Genomic DNA, 18,287 nt, shown 5'->3' on the forward strand with positions numbered 1-18,287 from the left:
GTCTGATCTCGCCTGCCAGCCTTCAAAAATGGCCTGATTCCACACGACCAGGTGATGAGATGAATCAACATGCTTGACTGGGGAGCGAGTTCATGACGGGACCGGTCGGACGACGACAGAGCAAACAACGACGGGTTTGGGCTTGCAGTTCTCTGGTGACCAACTCTGTTCGTGCTCAAGTGCGGCTGTTTGCTTTTCGCGAGACGGATCAGCCGCCAGGTGCTGTTGAAACCCGGCCAGGAGCCTGGGAATTGACACCGCGACACTCGTTTGCAATCGGCTATGGGCATAGAACGCCCTCTATCGGCATGGATGTCGGAGGTGGAATGACGCCGGGTAGGCACGCCTTCGAGCAACTCGAGGCGGATTGCTTCCTCCCTGTCGTGGTCGTATCTGCAGTGCAGTTGACGCGTGTCGTGTAAGCAGGATACCGGACTGACCGAACCTTTCTGTTCTGGCTGTGCGATCGAAGAAAGACATACGACAAGTACTGTGACAGACGGCGCAACGTACTGCGCACAGTCCGGTGAGAGAGAATGAGGCGCCCAGATCAAGCAAGCGGCCGACCGACAGCGAAGCAAACAAGACGCGATCAGAGAGGGTGGATGAGAGCTAGAATTCAATCGTGCAAACTTCCACCTGCGAAGTGGATGCTGGCGACTCGGCGCAGTCGGCGAAGGGGGAGCCACCCCCCTGGCTTCGGTCTATCCATGGTTGTCCTTGGGCCCTTTCCGACCTTCGCCGGCGTGCAGTGCCCACACTCTTTCCAGATTGAGCCGCTGGCAGATGGGAACCAGGACCAAGGCCTGCAGGAGACCAGATGATTTGGCGAGTTGCGTCCTGCTTTGCGCTGGAACCCTCCTCACCGGTAGCCGAATAGGGCAGAAAGAGATGCAGGTGGTCGACTCGCTCGTCGTTTCGGCCCTGCCTGCACCGGTCAAGCGGTCAAAAGTCAAAAGGCGGGTGGCTCACCGGTCGCGCCAGTGTGGAGCCGCAGCCAACCCCAGGGCTTGTCCAGGGCGAGCGCGATCTCGACAGAAGCCAATGTGGAATGGAGTAGTGCCCTAAACAGGCCAAGTGACGACCCATGCCCATTATGCTGTCAGCAGATCATCCCCCCTCCCGTAGCCTTGGGCTCCTGTTCAGGTGTTGAAACGGCCAACATGGATGACGACCTTGCTACCAGCTGGAAAGCCACCTGATGCTGGACCGGAGCGTTCGTCCCCGTCGGGTCTTGCTTCAGACCGCCTGCGCTGCTCTCGAGGTAGCCTGCCGGTCCGAACAGCCTGGGGACAGATGGCTGAAAACAGAGCTCAACCACACGGATTTTCACGGACAGACCCTTTCTGAAGCTCACGATCCGCAAGGCGCGGGGCGAGGTGCCGTCAAGGGGTGCTCGATCCGGTACCCACTGCAATCCATGCAGGGGACAGGTCTGCTGGGTATTCCCGCCGAGCCGCTGTCTTGGGTCAGGATATACCTGGCTGCATCCCGCCTTGAAGGGCGAGCGGGAGCCCAGGAGGAATGATTTCCAACACCACGCCGCTGACCTGACGAAACCTTCACCATTGGGCAGGAATCCTCACTTCAATGACCCCGTGGTAGACACGGATTGAGAAAGGGTGGGTCTGCGCGCAAAGAAGATGCCCCACCCGCGGGCGTCAAGCCTATTTCCCACGATGCTGCAATGGAAAGCCATCACACACGCGAGCGAGCCCTGAGTAGTGTTGTAGAGACTCTGTAACTTTGGCTTACTGGCGCTCCGCCATTAATGCGATGAGGACAGTATGCAGTCCGCTCGCTGGCCCATGGATTGAGTTGGATTGCGGTGAGTATGCATATGGAAGCCAATATTATCTGTCTACCGACGGGTCCTGATGTCTGCTCTCCATGCCTCCACTTGTCACTCGGATGTATCTCAGGCAAGGGGCGTCTGGCGATGAAAGAGGGAGGTGCCTGACTATCAAACCACCAAGGCGCACGCGAGGCGCGGGAATGCAGTTGTCTGCACGTGTAGACAAGGAACAATTATGGAGCACTTCATGAATCTTGCGGCACACCCCACGCAACTGTCGAGACCAAGTCCAGTGGACAGGCCATCGAGGCAACTTCAAGCAGGGGCTTCAAGCAATGAGTAGTGTTCTTTTCATCGGCCATGGCACGTTCCCTCATGCCTCACGTGCCAAGGTATGTTTATACTCTCGTGCCCCGTCACAAGCTTTTCAACCGGGGATCGGTTCCGATCAAGTGAGCCAGCGGTGGCGGACAGCAATGTCAACATCGCAACCCACATTGCGATGATCCGGGCAGACTTTGCCATGTGTCGCAAATGCTTCTTTAGTTGCAATGCATGAAGAAGCCCGCAGGTATCAAGGCGAGCGTTATGCCGTGCTGCGGATTCAGTTACACAACGGGTGCAAAAACGGCTGTAGATCCCCCACAACAAGGGCACAAGGCTGTGGGCGAACACCTCTTCTTATCCATATTGGGAGCAGGCCTCGTCGGTCGATGCCTCATTGCACCAGGTGGATTCAATCACACTACGCTAGTGAAGGTGACGGCTTAGTGATGCAATTCTGACGGCCGACTGACGGGTTTCCATTTGCCATGTCGGACTTCTGGACCGGTAAAGATGCTGAAAAAAGCAGTCATCACTTACCGGTCTGCGAATCTGCGGGAGTCAGAGTCGTGGACCAAGTCAAATGGCGCTGTGGAAAGGTATGGGGATAGCAAGTCTGTATTGCAGTACTTGCTCTCCAAGTCTCTGCCCCGTGGAACGGGTTCAAGCGGGAGTTTCCAGTAGCGGCAGTGGCAAAGTTGGAGTTGATGAGTTGGCCATCCTTGTACCGTCACGGAGGGTCATGTTGCAGGTGCTGTTAGTGATATCTTGCATTTTGATAAGGGGCAAGAGGATATCGTGATACCAAAGAATCGACCGTGCTGATACTACGGGCTCACTCTTGTTATAGAGATTACTGAACTGGTTCGACACTTGTTGCATGTGACTCGTCAGAATCGCCATAGGGATGAGGACCCGCATCTGCGAAGTGTGCATGCCGTGAAGTGTGTGGTACAGCTCAAGCTCGAATTCGCAGCGATCGATCTCAAGCTCAATGCCCAGATTGCTGAGTGATCATTGTTACGGCGCGTCACCAATGCTGGGAGATCGCGAGGCGAGCCAGCGCTTGAGCTCACAAAGGTGACAAGGCTCCGTGGGCAACTTTCCGATTGTTCAGCCGCAGCCACTACCGCTTCACCTGAGAACTTGTTGGTGCACGGCCGAGCTAGGCGTAGTGAAAAACCACCCATTTCCATGTCGGCATGATTCCAAGTGATTCCTGCGCTTCGGCCATTGGGGAGTTGCGGAGACGAATGGCTTGCCAGCTTACTTGGCAATCCATGACCAGGCTGCAGGACTTCTCGCAATGCCAATTGTCGACGTTCAGAGTCTTGCGCAATCACCAGCAGACCTCTGATGATGATTGTCAACCTGGTCTCATAAGTTTATGCATGCACCTGTTTTTGGTGATGAGGTTTTGGAATATTGGTGGTGTGATGATGGTCGGTACCCGCGACGACCTTAACGACCACGCTCGGGCTTAATTTCTGTCCCCGAACTCCCGTATCCCCCAGTGGCTTGGAGGAAGGAAGCTCATGCGATGGGTAAAGGTGAGTCTTTGCTGTTTCCGGATGCCATGCACGATATCATCGGCATTGCTCCTATCACAGCTAGGCTGACCAGCCAGCCGGGTCAGGCCGCCCGCATGCACGAACCCCTGAGTAGCCCCGTCTTTCCGTCAATCCGACCGTGGACTCTTCGGTTTCCCTCTACATGAAATGTTGATACAGCTCATGCGGTCAAGCTCCTGGCCGTCCAGTCAATGCTCTGTGCTGATTTGCGCGATTTGCAACAGTGCCTTCCGTAAACAGCAGAAGTGGCGTCTTACACCCAAGCGAGATCGGTCCCGGTGTGTTGGAAACAGTGGGCGTGCGATCCAGCAGGTAAGCCGATGTCACAGGGATGTGTGGACACCTTGGTTGCTTCCACACGGTCGGTCACGCACCGCAGCCTGTAGCCTAGGGCTCGAGTCGCCGGCTGCGCTGCTGGCAGCGGGATAAGATGAACCGGACGTGGGTAGGCCGCAAATACCAAAAGATTTCGCATGTCACGAGTCTGAACAGGGCGGTCGTTATCACACGTCGCCAGCTGTTGACCCAACCCAACAAGATGACGGGGTTGGTAAGCTTGAGGTTCGCGAAGAGGCACGTTGGTCATTTGCTCAGCAAGTGCGTCGCACATGTGGTGGAACGTTGGAATAACCCAGTTGCTGGGTTGGGCGCCTGCCAATCATTGATCTCGGGAGTGGACGATCCTGATATTGTTGAGAGGATTGCAGTTCCCATGACCAGAGTAAGCAGGGCGCGGGGCGGCCACGTAGAATGGCGCTGATTGCCTGCAGGCGGTATGGTGGAGAGCACCTGCATCAGCTCAGCGTCAACCAGAACCACATTGCCGCATTGCCCGTGGTGAGTGGAAGACAGGCATGACAGAGCCACGCATGAAAGTGATTGGAGAGGCCGACCAAGCGCAGCGACCCCGACGAGGCCTGCCAGGCGAACAGGCTATTGAGTGCGCAAGGCTTTGGCTTGCAGCGTCTGTGGTGTCGTCCAGCTATGGATGGACGCATGGCGGTCTGCAAGAAGTCTCTCATGCAGAGTAAGATTGATCATTTGGGCAATTATTGCGGCGCCAAGTTCGGCTGATGGCTCTGAGAGGATGAAAGTGACCAGGGATTGCCACTGAGCCTGGGGGCGAGTCTGGCAGAAGAGGCGAGGCCAGGAGTCATCCATCCCCCTTCTCAGCGACCATTGCATTGCCCAGCGAGGACGACCAAGTGGATGGAGATGCGTCGTCTTTTCCAGACGGCCGAAGTGATGGTATTCAACAGCTTGAAGTGATTGCCCTCGAGCCACCCCACCCCATGGCATACAGTAGTGAGTCGCAGTGCCGTAGTGCATGCGGACAGGTGCTGAGAGGCGAGCACACGTGCTGGTTGCAACCCTCTTCGCGCATGAGACTCGAAACTCGAGCAGCCAAGGGTGGCTACCCGTGTCACCCAAACCCAAGGGGGAGGGCCATGGTGTGTTGGACTCCAGCCCAGGGCCCCTGCACTTAGCCGGCTGGGGTGTAGATTACTGGAGGTGGCTGTACTGTTGATTGACTGCATCGGAGACAGAGATGGAACCGCGGGCCGATCATTGAAGCTGGACGAGTGATTGAAATACCTTGTCGAGAGGTAGCAGATGGAGCAGATGGAACGGGACGGGTGTGTGCTGTCGGGAGTGGTAGAAGAGGTTGACGAGGTGGACCGAGCATACCGCAGCTGCACCTCCAAATACGTGCACCTGTGCCTCTGTCTTTGCCTCTCTGCCTGTGCCTGTGCCTGCGCCTACGCCTGCAACCGTACGTACTTCTGGCTTGGTGCGATGGGGCCAAGTTCAGAGCGTTGGTGAGGAGGTTTGGACATGGTGGCTCGATGGCATGCGATGCGCTGCGCTGCGCTGCGCTGCGATGCAATGCGATGGATGGGGAGGAGGTGGTGGAGTCGAGTCAGACCACGAGCTGACCCGGGATCAAGGAACCAAGGAGATTGGCAGCACCTAGACCTAGACCACACAATAGAGGTTAGCGGGCCCATGCGCACACCCTTTCCCTTGGACCGTCTCCTATCGTTCCAGCCATGTGCTGCGCAGGGAACATGGCTCCATTCAGCAGGCCTGTTGTCCAGTCGAGTCAATCTAAACCTAGTCCACACCAGTCCAGTCCAGGCCAATCCAGCTGTCAGGTTGAGCTGGGCCTCCCGAACCCGACACCGTTGGAACGGTTCCCCTTCCCGCAACGGGAGCCGAGCGCATGCCACCAACAGCCATCAGGACGAAGCTTGCCTATCTCGTCCACCTCCTCCAGCATGAACATGACAGCTGCTCGTATCCCCCTCTACGCTCTGTCCTGCACAACACAGCGCAGCAAAGCACAGCACAGCACAGCACACCTCAGCTATCACGGCACAAAAGAACAATACTGCAGACAGCGTGATTAAGCGAGCGACTGAGTGATCGACCACTCAGGCCTAAGCTCGGCCTGCTTACTGCCACCACCACCACCACCACCACCACCACCACCAAGACAGCCACCACCATCATTGCTGCTGCTGCTGCTGCTGCTGCTGCTGCTGCTGCTTCGAGGTTGGCTGTTTGCTTCGGTACCCCAGAAGCAGGACGCCCATTCTGCTACCTGCCTCACTCTGCGATCTATATTGCGAGGCCGTCGTGCTGGCGCTGCCTGCCCGCTCGTCTGTCTGCCCACCTGCCCGCCCTACCTAACTACCTACCTACCTACTCACCTACCTACCTACTTCTCGCCTTAATATCCCCGTTCACACTCTAGGCGACCTGCGTCAATTGCCCTCTGCCTGTCGTCTCGACCACCAACCTTCTTTGGAAGTCCAGCTCTCCATCGGTCGCCCTTCTCTGATCCGCATCGTCAGCTTCGGTCACGAATCCGCCCATCATTGCTTTCCTGCGCCTGGCCTGGCCTGCCCTTGCCCTGCCGATCGCGTGCGTGTTGCGTTGGGGCTCGCTCGCCCGCTCTCTCCCTGCCCGCCTGCTGCAGACTGCAGACTGCAGGAAAAGAAGCACAACGGCAAGCTGTGAGTTGGCACTGTCGCAGCTGTGTCGCAGTTCAGCCGCAAGCCCGTCGCGACAAGTGGACGGCGACCGTCGCTCTCGATAAACCACCACCCCCGCTCACTCATCCGCAGCGCTTCCTTTCCACGCCCTCGGCTTCTGTCATATCACTTGCACTGTTGCGCAGCTTCTTGACTGCTCTTGAGCCCAATCTCTCACCGACCGACCGACCGGCCGCTGACTGACTGCCCGCCGTTTTGCCGAGCAGCCCGACAGGACACAGAGAGACAGAGCGCCAGCTAGCCCGACACTGACGGAACCGGCCAACAAACAGCTCTCTCTGTGCGAGCTGTCCCTCTTTCTGTGGACGGAACGAGCCGAGTCCGATCAGGACCAGGACCGGATCGCACGAAACGACGTTGAGCCTTTCTATCTGTTCCTTGTCCCGCCCGCATCGCCACCCGCGCTGGGATCTTGGACCCGCGCCTCGACCTCGCAGCTCTGTCTTAGTTCTCCAACCCTGCAACTGCAGTCTTCCTCTTGCCTGTTCAAGCTCTCGTGAGGCACCAGGCCGAGGCGGCTCGTCCCCAACGGCCATCACTTCAGTGCCAGGTTCGGACGGTCTTCAACTTGTAACTACCCCTCTTTCCTACCTAGATCCTTTTAGCTAGATCGTCAAGGCGTATGGCAGCTTTTAGCAACATATGGCACCGGCAGCAACAGCAACAGCCACCGGTGAGAGGGTTGAGGCTTTGCAGGCAGAGCTCCTCTGCCGAAATGCGCTTGGGCGCGCACCAATGCACGCCGCCCACAACTGCCCGCTTCCCCACCGGGCCATTCTCACCGAGTCCTATCCCTCTGATTTATGCTTTTTTCCCCCTTTCCTGCTCTGTGCCCTTTGCTTTTTCCTCTGCTTGAGCTACACAAGGCGTTAGTCATTCCTGGAATCCTCTCGCTGACGTCGCAATCAAAGACAGCGGCGCTCGTCCGGCGCTTCTTTACCGGTCGTAAGGATCGGCTCCCAATTGCAGGCGCTCCTGACCCGCTCTGGTCTCCTCGTGTCCCCACATCAGAGGCAACTCTTGCACATGCATTGTTGTGGTTGTGGGCTTGACCGGCTGGGTGCGCGTAACGACAAACCACGGAACACCGCGTCATACGCCCGCTTGACTACAGGCCAGAAGAGCCCCATGCTCGAGCAACACCTGCGAGTCCAAGCTTGACCCTAGGCGCCAACCTAGCTACTACCTCTCTCTTCCCCTCAGGCGGTTCTGTGCCACCTCAGCGGCTGCGGCGCTTTGTGAGTCGGTCGTTCACTGCAACACCGTCGACTCCAAAGGGGCATACGTGCAGATTAACACACGCTCACGAACGAGAGAGTCTGTTCGAACGAGGTGAGGTGTCCTTGCTAATCTGAGGCTGAACTGCGGATCGAGGCATCGGAGGCTCATCTAACCCCAACCTCTTGTTACTGTGGGTTTGAATCTCCCGACCTTGCACTACGGTCTAGCTACCGCCTCTCATCCTTGGCCGCTCTCGCTGCCCCCTAGGCCAGCGCTCACCGTCTTGCACTTGTCAGACTCGGTCAGGAGCATCAGGAGAACAAGAGCCGGGAACAGTACCTTGGAGGAGCCATTCGAGTGGACGACGGTTCGCAGCAGACTTAGCGAGGTAGCTTGTACTCCTCTGTACCTTACCGTCCTGCATCAGTCACCCCTCCCCCCTGCACCTCCATCTCGATACAGCCACCCCACTACCCTGTCACCACCTTTTTTTTCTTCCTCTTTGCTGCATTGTTGCTCTTCGTTGCTGCAGTGGTCCACACTGTCCTGCCAAGGGTGCTCTGCTACCGTGGTGATGGTCTTCCTGTGAGGAACCCCAGCTGCGTCGACACCTAATTGCACCCCTTCTCCACCCCGGTATCTCAAATCAGGCGGCTTTTTCCTTCCCTCTCCTTGTCTGTGTCGATTTTGTGTTGATCCTGCGCCCGTACTTGCGGCTCCTGGCTCTGGCATTACGACCAACGCCTCAAACAACTAGCATTGCTGCTTGGCTCACTCACCGGGCTCAGGTTCCTTGCTTCGTGCGCCTGGTACCTCTGACCGAAGTACTCATACGTTTACTGTGTGTGGGCATTTTCCCAACACACCCTCTCTGCAGCAGTCATGGTAAGTTCCTCCAGTCCCTGTTCCCCGGTTTGCGGCAGACTGCATTGGATATATCATCGGTCTCTCTTCGTCCCTGACCGTCCTCATCGACGTCTGTCCCGGCCTGCTGCTGCAAACACAAGCACATTCTCACCTTATTTCTTTCCTCGGTCTGTTGGTCGCCTCGAGTCCTGTGCCAGCTCAGCACGTCTCCTGGTTGTGTCACCTCTCCCTCATTCAATAGTGCACCCTCCCTCTCTCATCCCCACCCTCCCGTCTCTCGGTCTTGATGGTGCAGCCAGTTGATGTTATATAGAGCGGCCACCTCACCCAACGCCGCGTTCGCGGCTACCTTGATGATCCATCAGACCAAGTCATACAAGACCCGCCCTTTGTTACTTCGTTTGAAGGACCAGTCACATATTCCTTCCCACATCAGTTCTATATCCCAGAACAACCAAACACAGCCATCAACAACTCAGACTTCCTTCGTTACTCCTACGGAGGTCTGCCAGATTTCAACCAGCAGTATACCCAACAAGGCCACGGTCATCAGCAGCCTTTCCAGGAGCAGAACCAACAATATTTTGAATCAGATCACCAACAATATCCCCGGAAACGACAGCGGGTTGACTCAACGAACATGCCGATATCTTCCTTGTTCTCGAGGTGCCTTCCTAGCCAGGTCGACGATGAGAAGTCGCCAGTCTCCGGTGGTGGGTCTGACGGTCAAGATGACGGCCAAGCGTCTTGTATAGGCGTCACTGCTTCCCTTCGAAAATGTCTGGGAATTGTTGACACACGCCCGACGTTCCCGGGTTTCGATGCCGCCACAACAGGTAAGGAAGATGTCCCATTGTCGATCCGCAAAGACTCATAAACGGTTCATAGGGTATCATGCTATTCCTTCTACAACCTCCTATGATGGTGTGGTACCACGAGCGTACTCGGCGGATTTGTTGTCCCCAGTGCACAACCAAATCCCCGAGCATCCCTTGACGTCAAGCCACGGCCCTCAACATCCGTTGATGTTTGGTGCCGAAGAGTCAAATCATTCGGCCCACCTGCAGGGCTATCCTCCTCTTCAGCCAACAAGTCACTTAAGCAGCAACCAGCCTACCACCAGTCCGGACACCATGGTTTACGCAGCCCAGGAGACGAACCATGGGTTTCTCAAATCAGAAGCAAGTCCGACCTTCGTCAAATCAGAAGGTGCAGACCCTGGATTTCCCGTGCCCGGGTTCCAGAGCAACGCAGCGCCACTACGTACAGTGGCAGAGACACCTTATACGCATTCTGGCATCACCAGGCCAGAGGAAAACTACGCCCGCCAAGGCGTGGTGGGCTACCAGGCCCCGCCGCCGCACTATTCCTTTCTACATGGCTACACCCCCCATGACGGGCTCAACGCTGAGCAAATGGACCGCTTCCAGCTAGCTCAACAAGGCAATGGGTTAGAGGTGGTCATGCCGAATCATAAGCCTCCAATTACGAAGCGGGGACCTTTCAGGAACCAAGAGAAGCGGAAACAAACTGCGCATGTAAGGAAAATCGGCAGTTGTATACGGTGTCGAATGCAGCGCATCAGGGTAGGTGGAAATGCATGACAAGATGACGCGTTAGGAAGTACTGACCCTTGAACATAGTGCGAGGCCAACACTGACGCCCCTGACGACCACGACGCGCCGTGCGACGGTTGCAGGAAAATTGGCGCCAATTCCAAAATCCACCGGCTACCGTGCAAACGGTGGAAAATAACCGAGGTCAAGCTCTTCAAGCCGGGCCAGGTCAAGGGACTCGAGTGGACGAGACGGTGGAAAGACACCACGATGGCGCCTGACATCTGCCAGTGGGACTCTCCCGATGTGAAGATCATCACGCTGACTGAGGGTTACGCGGACGGTGTTCAGTTGCGGGTTCGTCGGTTTGTCCAGCAGAATGGCGATAGGTTACACCGCACCTGGTACGAAAACGGCAAGGAGCAGCGCTGGTACATAGAGCCGTACGCGCTGGTTGACCTTGAAGGGGCGAGGACGCAATACGACAACTATCTGAAGTCAGGGCTGAATGGGATGTTGAAGGCGCTGCTTGGGCCAAAGGAGAAGCTGCTGTGGCGGACATATGAGCACGCTATCCGGCGACTTAAGAGGCCGGGGACGCCAGAGGAAGAGAAAGACCTTATCTCCAAAACTCTCGATCTATGGGCAGCTGTCCGCCTGACGACGAAATCGTTCCAGATCATCGGGCAAGAGACGCTCGGAATCCGACCACTCAAAGGGAACATTCCCATCCCACCCGTCATGGGAGCGCAGCTGGATTTCATCCTCCTCAACCAGACGCTGCCCAAGCTTCGAAGGGAGACGTTGGAGTTGTTGCAGACCATGACGCAGGCGAAGAAGCAGAAGACTTGGCTGACGACGTACCTGGTCACGTTCATCCTACTACACAACGTGGCCCTTATCACGGCTCACGACCGCAGCTATGCCAAGAAGCATGGCCTTAAAGTAAGTAGCCTTCGTGAGCACGCAATTAGAATCAGGATGGCTGACCACAGGGGCGAACAGAGCAATTTTGCCAGGAAGGATATGGTCGAGCAGTATCACTTGGGTAAGCCCGGTTGCTGTCCCTCCGAATTTGGTGCATCTTCGATGCCAGGGAACACAAAACTCTTGTCGGTGCTTTATACTAACGTTCTATGACAGGCGCGAGCATCTTTTTAGCCTACTATCATTATTGCAACAAAGGCGTGTACCCATTCTCCACAGAATGCAAGGATTCTGACCTGCAGAATCTGGCTGAGCTGGATGAAGAGTCGATCAATTTTATTAAATACACCAGGAATTACGCCAAGGAGCACAGTAAGTCGATACACACTCACGCGCACACGCACGCGGAGGATGGCAGTTGCAAAGGCCCGGGTGGTGAAATCAAGGTGCTGACCGCATACTGCGAACAGAGGATCAGTGGGACGATCTGCATGAGGCCAAGGACTACGGCAACGACTACTACTTCATCAGACAGCTGTTCGAGCAGAACTGGACGCCCCAGAACACGATAGTCGACTAGGTGGGGGGATGGGGGAGGGCGGAGGTCGTCGATTTGCTCTTTCTACAGCACGACACAGTTCAGTCGGAGAATTGAGTTTCGTAAGCGATGTGGGCCACCCGTTCTGCAGCATCAGCAGGCATGCATGAGGAGCTCGCCACGGAGGAGGGACTCCATGGATGCCCATCGGAACCCTGTCCCTTCTCGCCTACCGGGTGAAGGGCAAGAGCTGTCCGGTGTGGGCCTATGGCTGCACCTTGCAGCCTACCCTAGCTGCCGCATAGGACACGCACGAACACCCCCACCAACCAGCAACGTCAACGATCCACACCGGTCGCACGCCTCGCTCTCACAAAGCAAAAAAAGGTGTCTTCTCTCCAGTCGTCGATACCCCAAAGGCATCGGCGTGACCGCGCGTGATTGGAGGGGATAGAGGATGGACTAGCTTGTGTGCGAAGTGCTTCTGTGTGCTTTCTTTCTGGTTTTGTGGACTGCGTATACTGTGGTAGTCTTGATGCCGTTTCATGTTTCGATACCACCGGCGCCCGGAAACCTCATCACAAGCGTGCGGAATTCTTATCTGGAAGCGGGGCCGGCACGCATATTGAGAGATGGGTGTACAAGACTCTCTGAGGAGTGGCCACAAGGGGGTGCATTGTATTTGCTTTCTCGGTCCAAGGATTTGCTGGTTGGGTTCAGCCGGTGCTATTTTGGCCACTTCAGGAGCACGCCCAAGGAAGGGTCTATTGAACCTATTCGCATGTAGTATGGAGCCGTCTTGTCCCTATTTTTATAATCAGTTTTTCTGTTTGTCATTTTCTGGACACACACACACACACACACGCACACACAGAGAGAGAGAGAGACAGGCGGGAGTAGTGGAAGACCTCAGGTAGTTTGAACAAGGGGGAAAAGCCAGAGGCGGAGCTCAAATTCGAACAATCTGAGTCCATGTCATCCAGCACGTCCAGGATCGCAATCACAGCTTTGGTGGCAAATCGTAAGGCGTCGTCGGATGGAGTTGGCAGGCTGGCAGGCTGGAGATGCTTCTTGTCTGCAAGCTCCGGCTGAAATGTCCGAAAATGGGGTGTGCGCCTCTTGAACAGCAAAAAGGTCGGCTTCCCCACCCGTTGAGCTTGCCTTAGGGCCTGAGGAAGGGGGGGGGGAGGCGCGGCGGCGCAGGGGGAGGCAGGCGTAGTATGGTCTGCTGGAAAAAAGCAAGTACCCTGACAGCCCTGAAAGGAACATAGTGCAACGGGCAAGGTTTCGCTTCGGTCGGGGCCATTCTTCACACCCACGAGCAAACAAACAAATCAACCATTCATGCATTTGCCGACCCGCCTTTGCAGACGCCTTTTTGTGTCTTGCCCATCTGCCCACGCATCGACTTCCTGCCTGGAATGCTGTTCTTGACCACCCGACTTGAGCTTGCTTTTGCCAGTTGGTCTGACCTGGCCTGACCTCTCCTGGCCTGGCCTGAGCCAAGTCGACTGATCATAGACTGGTGCGACGGGTTGAGCGTCTCGACACCTGACCAATCACCAGGTGGCGAGGAGTTGATGGAATCAATGGTCAATCGGGGTCACACAAGAACGCTGTCAAAATGCGTCCCCAGATTGTTCCACCCCAGGGTTTCCGAGACTCACCAAGACTCTACCAGGCGGTGTACGTGCGGCCCCAGAGTCTCCTTTTGTTTCTCAGTCTCTTTCTCACCCTCTCTCTCTCTCTCTCTCTCTCCCTCCCCGTCAGCTCATCTTCCACAATACAGTGACACCCACGAAGGCGACATTCCTACCGAGGTACAAGGGCATCATTGAGCCATATTACTTATTACACACCCGTGCGACATGCCACGGGTGTTTGCTCGCCTGCAAGCCACCGACCGACAGCCCCTAGACCGACAGCCCACAGCCGGTGACAAGTGTTTGTTGCTTCTTCACCCTGGCAAGAGTCCCCGGGCGGCTCTCAGCTGCCTCGGTTCCCTTGCATCTACGGACGAGGGGCTTTTGAGAGGTGGAGGAGCACAAGCACGAGGGACGAGGACGAGTAGGGGTTGCCTATCTCTGCCAAGACCCGTCATTGGCTGCCATTGACATCAGTGAAATTCTACACGCCCGCCCACTCGATATTATGCGACGCGTGTTTGTTGTACACGACCACGGCAATCCGACCATCACGGTTACGGGCAGGCAGATCGATCAATTGTGAGCATCTCCACGCTCCCGCGTTGCCGTCAAGACATGCGCCCGAGGTTTCACAGCGCCACGAAAGCCAGGCCGGAGAGCTATGCACAACATAATACTAACTGCACGGGATTCGCTTGTCCGAAGGGGGGTCACTACCCTAGCCGTGTCGCCGGGTGCGGTCGCATATGTGTATGGATATCAACATGCGCTCCCCACAGTTTACGATGCAGAGACGACATCAGAGTTTTCTTCAGCAGCCCCCCCCTTGCACTGTAAGTGTCCAGGGCTTCCAATCTTATTCCCTGCTCCCTCCCGCGGCCATTCCCGCCATCGACTCCTCCTGAATCTCTGGGCTCCTCCCTGATGGATGGAACCCGACCACTCGTTGGGTGCCACAGGAACCCTGGCCGAAGTTCCCGTCTCCTTATATTTTACTAGAAAAATTCTCTGTGGGACCTTCCCTAGCCGTACGTCGATGCTACCTTGCTGTGAGTGGCCCCGGGCTGCTCTCCAGTCTTCAGAGTTCATCATGCGATTGCATGGGAAAACGCCAAGTGGCTATGCAGCGCAGCATCGGTTTCACTGCCGTCCTCGCTCGTTTCTCCCCAGGGCTGGCCCAAAACGGACGAAGCCTATCTCTCCCAGAGCTTGAATCGGCTCCCTCAAGGGCGCCCGAGTTGCTAGATACCTCTGCCCCGGTCTGATCTTTGCACGCCCAACTTGTTTCTCTACACACACCCTTTCTCGTATTAGCCCTTTCTTTTGACCCTGATGAACTGGCATTACTTGCACGGATCGATGCCCCTCAGACACCACTTGCAGAACCAAGACAATCCCTCCTTAGTTAGATGTGAACCTCATTCGCCATGGCGGTAAGTAATAGTTTGATACTGCCCTCCCGTCAGTCCCCGAATCTCAAATCAATGTTCATTATCAACGGCTCTAAGTCACCCCCCTCCCCTCCTCCCCCAACCCCTGGTCAGGATTCCAAGCCCGTCTGGGCTTGGATTTGTCTCCCTTGGCAGATGTCCTTTGTTAGTCTCGGATGTGGGGATCACAAGTTTCCCAAGGTTCCCAGATGTTCTTGTACCTGGGCAATCCGACGGGCCTTGGTGTTGCCTGTGACGCCCAACGAGTAACAGCCTCGGGACGAACTGCCCCTCCCTATACCGATTCAAGAAAGCCGAGAGGTGCTTTCCGGCAGCCCATGGCTGCACTGAAGCTGATTGACAGCCTCAATTCAACGTCACCTCATGGGACTGCTGTTGAATTGGGTCTTGGTCCTGCTACATGCATATATGCAAGTCCCCAAATGGTGGATATCATTTCGACAACACTGTGCAGTCCGTACTGCTACAGCTGGCTGCCACCGTCCTCAATACAATGAAGTCTTCCCAATCTCACAAAAGGGTACCTGCCTGCAGCTGCCGTGTCCCTCTTCCTGTTTCCTTCTCTGAAGCCGGACCCAATGCGCATGAGCTCCTCAGAGCTTGATGCATAGCAGGAAGACTGCGCTTTTAGCGCTGCCCTGGTCCGTCCTCGAAGAACGCTCTGAAATGCTTTTCCTCTCCGGGTCACCTCCGGCGTGCATTGCTGCCATCCTCCCACAAGGTGTCGTCAGTTGAAGCACTTCAAAGGAGTAGTTCCTCGTCCGCCCTTTTCTTTAAGGCTGCTTTTTCCGTTCCTCCGCTTGTTGCAGCGTTGCTCGCATCCAAGTATTTATTTCTTCACGTCCCGTCCCCAACATCTCGTCCTGTCTCTGCGCTCCACACGGTCACAACATCTGTGTTTACCTCTCTACCTTGACTCTCGCAACCACAAAAACTCCATCAGGTCTCGAAACACATCTTAGCTCGGTGGCAACACAACACCACCCGACGATTCCCTTCATAGATAACTCCGATCCCATCCACGTCCTGACTGTCCCTTTGAGAGCGGGCATCCTGCTTGGCACATCACCTCTCCACGGGTCACTCCTGACGACAGACAGACAGACAGACAGACAGACAGACTGACTGTCCGATCCCCAGCCCCTTTCCCACTCCAAACACGTTCATAAAGGCAAGCTGGCCTTTCTAGATCACGAGCAGACCATGTGAAAGGTAACTCTGACGTTTTAAACAGCTATAAGTAGTCACCATGTCTTCTGTCAAGGCCCAGTCCATGACATCCACCCCCCTGGCCAGCGTTCCGGGCAACGCCACCACAGGTCTGAACGCTCTCCCCACGGGCTTTCCCGCCAGCGTCGATGGCGAGAGTGTCTGGATTGGAGCCAGGATCTCTGACGGGGACTACGTCTATCATCTCACCAAGGCCGATCTTGCTGAGATCTACAAGGCTGTTATTGCCTTCAAGGGTACGTGCCACCCCCTTGACTTGGTCTCGCATACCATCCCAGCTCGCAAATCACACCGGCTCGGCCAAACTTGGTGTTGATCGCTTTCACTTGCAGAACTTGGGCTCGATGGGTCCCAGATCAATGTAAATACGTTTCGATTACCCACGCTTGGCCCGAAGCTTGTGGAGCTCAGTCTGGACGTCCACAACGGCCGCGGGTTCTCTGTCATACGTGGAATAAACCCTGGAGACTACAGTGTCGAGGACCTCACCATCGCCTATATGGGCGTCTCCTCATACGTTGCCGACAAGCGAGGTTGCCAGGACAAGCTTGGCAATATGCTGGGTAAGTTGGCTCCCCCCCCCCCTGCCCTGCATACCAGTACACGGGTGGTTTCTGATTTATGATTAGTCCATATTGTTGCCACCAAGGCCAACGACAAGCACCATCGCCACTCTACAGATCCTATTGTAAGCCTGAACCCTTTGCGTGTGACCCTCAAATTGTTGATTGACTGACTCTTGCATGCCAGACCTTTCACAACGAAGAGGCCGGAGACATTGTTTCCTGGCTCACTCGAGGAGCTGCCGCTGCCGGTGGCAAGTGCGTGATTGCATCCGCCGCAACCGTCTACAACGTCCTGGCTGCCACCCGCCCTGACCTTGTCCGAGTCCTCTCGCGGGGTGACTGGCCGTTCGCGCTGTGAGTCTCTGGTGTGTGAATGCTCTGCTATCCAGGAGCGAGCTGACAATGCACACTTCCAGCCCCCGATATCAGTGCCGCCCTGTTCTATTTCACGAGAGTGGCAAGCTTATCATGAATTTTGGCCGTGCTCCTCTCCTGGGATCGGCTGCTCACCCCCGCAAGACTCGCCTGCCTACTCTTAACGCACAACAGATTGAAGCCCTGGATGCCATCGAAGCGATCGCTCGCGCCACTGAGTTCCAATTCGCCACCCAGGCCGGTGACATTCACTTCATCAACAACCTGTCCGTTCTTCACCGTCGTGATGGCTTTGTCAACGACGGGGCCTCCCAGCGACATCTGGTTCGCATGCGTCTGCGGAGTTCCACACTCGGCTGGTCTATCCCCCCGAGTCTGAGCCGGGAATGGTCCGATGCTTTTGAAAAGCAGTCCGACAAGGTGTGGCACATTGAGCCGATGCCCGAACATTTTGTGCCTCTACGAAAGCACCCCAACTGAAGCCTTGGTGACTTTGTCCCCACCGCTTTGGCACGCGGGCTGCAAACAGATATAGTGTTGGCATCCCCGAACAGGATATCCCAGCCACCTCCCTACCCGTTCCAAAGCAACAATTTAGGTCCCCACCTTCTCAGTCATTTATCTATGCTGTACATGGCAGTAGTAACTGGTCTTTTTGGTCTGTTTTAATACCTTGCGTGTGTTCGTTCACTTGGTCTGCTTTGATTTGCCCTTGGCCCCTGGAATGGCGTCAGGATGGCGCATTTGTGTGTTTGACGGGAATCGCAGGTCACACAAAAAGTTTTCTGGTCCATAGAAAAGGCTTGAAAAGGATGGTCATGGCGTCCCGGGACACGATTGTGGATATCATTATCATCGTCCAACGGCTTCTTGTTCTGAGGACAAGGCATTTGCGTGGTCTGCATAGTTGGATACCTCCTAGAGCAACAATTTGGTTCGCTTCTTTCACTACGTTTATGGCAGCTATTTGCGACGTCTTAATCTGGGCGAATTGTTGGGTACTAGTTGTAGGAGCAGAAATTAGATAGGGGTACACATTGTGGAAAAGACGGTGGACCGCCATCGTAAGAAACCAAGATAGGGTCAAGTCTTTTTCAGAATACAAAGTATGTTGAATTCAGAATGATTCTGGCCCATACAGTAGAGTAACACTTGAAAACT

General features: G+C 55.6%; 2 protein-coding genes across 2 annotated transcripts; both read left to right on the forward strand.

Annotated features, from left to right (window-relative positions):
- Positions 1 to 8,852: 8,852 nt before the first annotated feature.
- On the forward strand, positions 8,853 to 11,900 carry J7T55_004182 (uncharacterized protein; the record flags this gene model as incomplete). Its single annotated transcript, XM_053144867.1, has 7 exons — positions 8,853 to 8,855; positions 9,274 to 9,673; positions 9,726 to 10,375; positions 10,481 to 11,338; positions 11,399 to 11,441; positions 11,537 to 11,692; positions 11,791 to 11,900. The coding sequence occupies 7 exons, from the start codon at positions 8,853 to 8,855 to the stop codon at positions 11,898 to 11,900; spliced, it is 2,220 nt and encodes a 739-aa protein (XP_052992682.1).
- A 4,304-nt stretch (positions 11,901 to 16,204) lies between these two features.
- J7T55_004183 (uncharacterized protein) lies at positions 16,205 to 17,606 on the forward strand (the record flags this gene model as incomplete). Its single annotated transcript, XM_053144869.1, has 5 exons — positions 16,205 to 16,421; positions 16,518 to 16,748; positions 16,815 to 16,873; positions 16,936 to 17,105; positions 17,168 to 17,606. The coding sequence occupies 5 exons, from the start codon at positions 16,205 to 16,207 to the stop codon at positions 17,604 to 17,606; spliced, it is 1,116 nt and encodes a 371-aa protein (XP_052992683.1).
- Between the last annotated feature and the right edge of the window lie 681 nt (positions 17,607 to 18,287).

Source organism: Diaporthe amygdali, assembly GCF_026229845.1.
Source record: "Diaporthe amygdali strain CAA958 chromosome Unknown NODE_18_length_871485_cov_64_394520, whole genome shotgun sequence".
NCBI lineage: Eukaryota > Fungi > Ascomycota > Sordariomycetes > Diaporthales > Diaporthaceae > Diaporthe > Diaporthe amygdali.